This window comes from Sinocyclocheilus anshuiensis, unplaced genomic scaffold (genome assembly GCF_001515605.1).
Source record: "Sinocyclocheilus anshuiensis isolate Anshui unplaced genomic scaffold, SAMN03320099.WGS_v1.1 scaffold1497, whole genome shotgun sequence".
Taxonomy (NCBI): Eukaryota; Metazoa; Chordata; class Actinopteri; order Cypriniformes; family Cyprinidae; genus Sinocyclocheilus; species Sinocyclocheilus anshuiensis.
The window spans coordinates 63,265-68,258 of record NW_015543492.1 but is presented as its reverse complement, the minus strand read 5'-3'; the positions used below and the strand labels follow the sequence as shown (position 1 = coordinate 68,258).

General features: G+C 34.0%; 1 protein-coding gene across 1 annotated transcript in view; it reads right to left on the bottom strand.

Moving 5' to 3' along the window:
* LOC107694737 (serine/threonine-protein phosphatase 6 regulatory ankyrin repeat subunit A-like) overlaps window positions 1-4,994 on the bottom strand; it is a 46,059-nt gene that overhangs the window by 4,722 nt on the left and 36,343 nt on the right. The window contains exons 27-28 of the mRNA XM_016494417.1: window positions 4,213-4,295; window positions 4,039-4,130 (exon numbers count right to left, since the gene is read on the bottom strand). Of these exons, the coding sequence (XP_016349903.1) occupies window positions 4,039-4,130; window positions 4,213-4,295 (175 nt within the window). The remainder of the gene's footprint in view (window positions 1-4,038; window positions 4,131-4,212; window positions 4,296-4,994) is intronic.

Genomic DNA, 4,994 nt, shown 5'->3' with positions numbered 1-4,994 from the left:
GTGTTGTATTAATCTCATTAATTGTCATGTGTAGCTTGAAGCTAATTGTCATTTCTCCGTTACCCATATACGATTATATTTCATTAAGTTTGTAAGAAATTTAAATTTTCCAAAAAGATTTTTAATTATAGTAATATAATGTACCACATGCTGATCAGAGGGATGTGGGTGGGATGTAATGCCAGAGTAAAGTAAAGCCACGACTTACAGAACAGTGCTCAGATCATCTTTTTTCCTGACAAAATCAATATAATGCAATATTTCTATCTGCTGAATGTAAGCTTTTCCATATTCCAAGCTCGCCTGCTGCACTGGGGACATCACATGCATGTGCGAGTCATGAAAATTATGAAAATAAATCTAGGAATTATTTGATTGTTGGATTTTAAATCAGCGGGGTTGAGGCATCAAAAGTAACTAAGTAACTAAGCTGTTTTATGGATGGTAACTGTAATATTATTACTGAAATCGTATTAGTAATTAGTTACACTACTAGTTACTGCAAAAAGTAATATTATTACAGTAACTAAGTTATTAGTTACTGCCCAACACTGCTCGCTAATAACAAAAAAATATATATTATATACACTTGTTTATAGACTGGAAAATAACTAGAGAAATATAGTCAAAGCTAGTCGAGCATTTACAGTATTTATAAAACACATTTGCTACTTTTAATATTAAAATATAGAATGTTAAATGGGGTGATATACCTGAAATGGAGAAAATAAATATACAACAGTAAATATATTATATAGAAATATTAAAACAAAATAAACAATTTTTAAATAATAATTTTAATAATTATTTAAACTATTAAATCATTAAAGATTTAGGCATGAAAAACAAAAATCGACGAACCTCAAGGGGTTTTAAATTGTTCTTAAAAGTAGTCTCCTTCTGCTCACAAGGCTGCATTTATTTGATCATAAATGCAGTAAAAACAGTATTGTGAAATATGATTACAATTCAGAACTGTTTTCTATTTTAATATATGTTAAATAGTGCTGTCAAACGATTAATCGCGATTAATCGCATCCAAAATAAAAGTTTTTGTTTAGATAATATATGTGCCGGGCCTAAAATTAACACTCGCCAAGCGTCAAATGAGCGTAAAAATAAGCGTTGGCGAGTATATGTAACAGTGACAGTCGACAGTTGGCGGGTACAACTTTTACTAATTATAACAATGCAATTAAGTGAAAACAACAGCCAGTTTTTAAAGAGATTCACTGTTTCTGACATAAGCGAATAAAATAATATTTTCCGAAGCTAATAACTTTTACCTGAGAAGATTTTGCTGCTTCATTTCGGAAGATTAACTTTTCCCTTCTTTATTCTTCATAACCTGAGATTGCGGCGACACATACCTGGGGTTACGCCGCCTAAATGGTGCAGTGAAGTATAGTTTGAAAGGCTGCACGTTCGTCTGTACGAAAACACACACAATTATGTCAAAATGCACGGTTTTGGCGAGTTACTTTGTAAACGTATTCCTAAATGAGTTATAAAGTCTTAAATGACCATAAAGAGTTGGGAGAAAATCAGATGTGTGTCAGATCCGCGTCATATGCATCAGGCTTTAAAGAGACAGCGCTGATTTTAAAGTGAAACCTGCTGAACTGTAAGTTACACATACGCTGAGCCTCTTTAGACGGACGGACGAAAACACACACAATTATGTCAAAATGTGCGGTTTTGGCGAGTTACCTTGTAAACATAGTCTTAAATTAGTTATAAAGTCTTAAATGACCGTAAAGAGTTGGGAGAAAATCGGATGTGTGTCAGATCCGCATCATATGCATCAGGTTTTAGAGACAGCACTGATTTTAAAGTGAAACCTGCTGAAGTCTGTCATTGATGTAAATCAAAGAACAAAAGAAAAAGAGAAATCTTTGGACTGTTCTGGTCGCTGATGACCTTTTATAGCTTGAATTAAGATTAATATGTATAGTTTATGCATATATAATATAGTTTGTGAATATTGTTTTAAAATCACTTACGGTAAATTAAAAGTTGTTATACATTTCAGAGCCTATTAAATGTTAAAAATAATGGCTTTCAATTATACTGTAATGTTGAATGGCTATAATTAATAGGTCAAATTGAGGCAAAATGCACCAGTAGGACAAAAAAATTTAAATATGTTTAGTTATTGTAGTAGTAATAACTGCCTGTTTTTGCAAAAAGAGTTTCATGGCCGGTAAAAAAAAAATTTGGCCGGTAAATTTTATCATGTCACCGGCCATTGGCAGGTGTGGCAAAAAGTAAGTTTTAGGCCCTGTATATGTGTGTGTGTGTTGTGTATGTTTATTATGTATATATAAATACACACACACACACGCATACATGCATATATTTAGGAAAAATATGTTATGTTCATATATTAAATATATTTATATATAATATAAATTATATGAATATAAATATATACATGGAAATATTTTCAATATATATACTGTATGTGTTATAATAAATATACTTTATAATATATATATAATGTATATATGCATAATAAATATACACAGTACACACACATATTATGTAAACAAAAACTCTTATTTTGGATGCGATTTATCGCGATTAATCGTTTGACAGCACTAATTTAAAAATGTCATTTATTCCTCTAATGGCAAAGCTTTACTGTCAGTTTTCATCAATTTAATGCATCCTTGCTAAAATGTCCTTAAAAAAGCATTATTTAGTATTTTAGTATTATTTCAGTATTTTGCAATCTCATTTTATTTAGTATTATTGAGATGCTGTTATACTTTTTATTAGGGCCCAAGCCCATACAGGCCGGAGGGCCCTATTGTTTTTCTTAGGAACTTGCAAATTATTTTTTGAAACTTCCGGGGCATTTTGGGGGCCATAACCTGCTCAAAAACTCTTGAAAATTGACACACATGTTGGAATCTGCATTCATCAGGACCAGACAGAGATTCACATGGGTGGGTCACCTTTTAATAAGGCCATTTTCAACAAGCTCTGTACCACACACCGTTTGAACTACGGTCAACAAAATTCATACACATATAGATCTCATCAGGCTGAACAACTTTCGTGCTAACAGTCAGCGCTCCACACAACAGGAAGTCAGCTATTCAGGGTTTTGTGAAAAGAACATGCTGTGGAATTCGCGATACTCCTCCTAGGGTTTTTATCTGATCGCCACCAAACTTTGTCAACATGATCTCAAGACATTGGGGATGCTAAATTGCGAAGGGATTTTTGATATCTTGAATGGTTTGGCCATGGCAAGGCAACAAAATTATGGCGAGAAATGAGAAACAGAAAGTGTCTAATAACTTTTGCATATATCGTCTGATTTTGATTAAACTTCAGCAGTTTGTTCGTTGTATGAGGCCGATCACATAGATGTGACTATTATGAGTTATAACCACCAACTGGCAGCAGGAAGTGTGTCATTTTGAAATCAGCCTTTTATTTTTACCCGATTTACTTCCTACTTCACCTGAATCATGTCAAAACATGGCAGATGAGAAACTGTGAAGGGATTCTTAATATCTTAAATAGTGTTGCCATGGCAACGCTTCAAACTTTAAAATTTAAATTTAAAACTTTTTACATATGGAGAACGTGTCATTCTGAGGGAACATGCTTAGTTTCATGAATTTTCATTGCTCAGGGGAGTGACAACAAATTAAAATCTATCAGACATTTCAGCTGACAGATGAAGGTTGTAATACTAAGGTTGTCCACCAGATGTAGTCATAGTATAAGAAATCCTTTATGCCTCATCCTCCTCCCTTAAAACCAGACTGCCAGTCATTCCTTTTTATTTCAGTTTAAGTTATTTTAGTAAAGCAAGTTCAATTAAATTAAATTGAAAATATTTGTAAAATTTTTTTTCAAAAATCTGGAGAAATAATTTTATTTGATTTTATTGCAGTTAACTGTATTATAAGTATTGCATTTTTATGTTTTTAGTTTTAGTTTGGATAATTATAATAAAATATTTCTGCTTTGACGCAGAAGTAGCCGTTTACGCTACAGGCTGAGATTTTAAACGCTCACCGTTCTCATCCACGGCGAGGACACTGGCTCCTTTACCCAGCAGCTCTTGTACGACCACCGTCAGTCCGTTACCAGCAGCGACATGCAGCGGCCTGAGACACAACACAGAGAAGCAGCTCTCTATAATCCCAAGATGATGAGGACAACAAACACAAGAGCAGGTACAGGACTTACGTCTGCAGCGCTGCGTTTGTGCAGTTGATGAGGTTTCTGTCCGTCAGCTTCTCGAGAATTAACAAGGCACTGGTTTCATGTCCCTACAACACACAAACAATGACAACTAGATTTACATTTCCTGAAGGAAATACTAGTGCACACAAGACTGTCAAAGAGATGCTGAGTAGGGATGGGTGATATGGGCTTAAAACTATATCACAATATTTTCTGGTATTTATTACGATAGTGATATCAATGACAATGATTCATATGCTTCCACTGATGCTTATGGTTTATGTTTAGTGCTTCAGAAATGTGACGTAATTTCCGGTAAGGGAGCATAGTGAGCATCGATGCTCCCTAGTTTTTGCGGTGTATTGTGGGATTTTTCAGGGAGCGAATGTTCCAGTGCACTGCAAGCCATTCACACAGAACGCATATTCAGCGCATTTTTAGACGGACAAATATGACTGCTGCACTCGTGTCTCACACGAGATGTATAGAAAGCCATGCAGTTAAAACAGTTTAAACTTTTAGAAAACATGCACGAATTTGTGGAGGTTTATTCCTTTTCACTGCGTCTCTTATGTTTTTAAAGGCAATCTGTGTGAATGGCGCTTCAGCTCTTTGTATTAAGCAATGCATAAATACATGATGCCGTGTTGTTCATAATTGTTTATGCAACTTACGAAATGATATTTGATTGTTAATTTAGACGTAATGCACATTTTCTTTTAAAGGGGTCATATGATGCTTTTTTAAAGATCATTATTTTGTGTATTTGGTGTAACAGAATATGT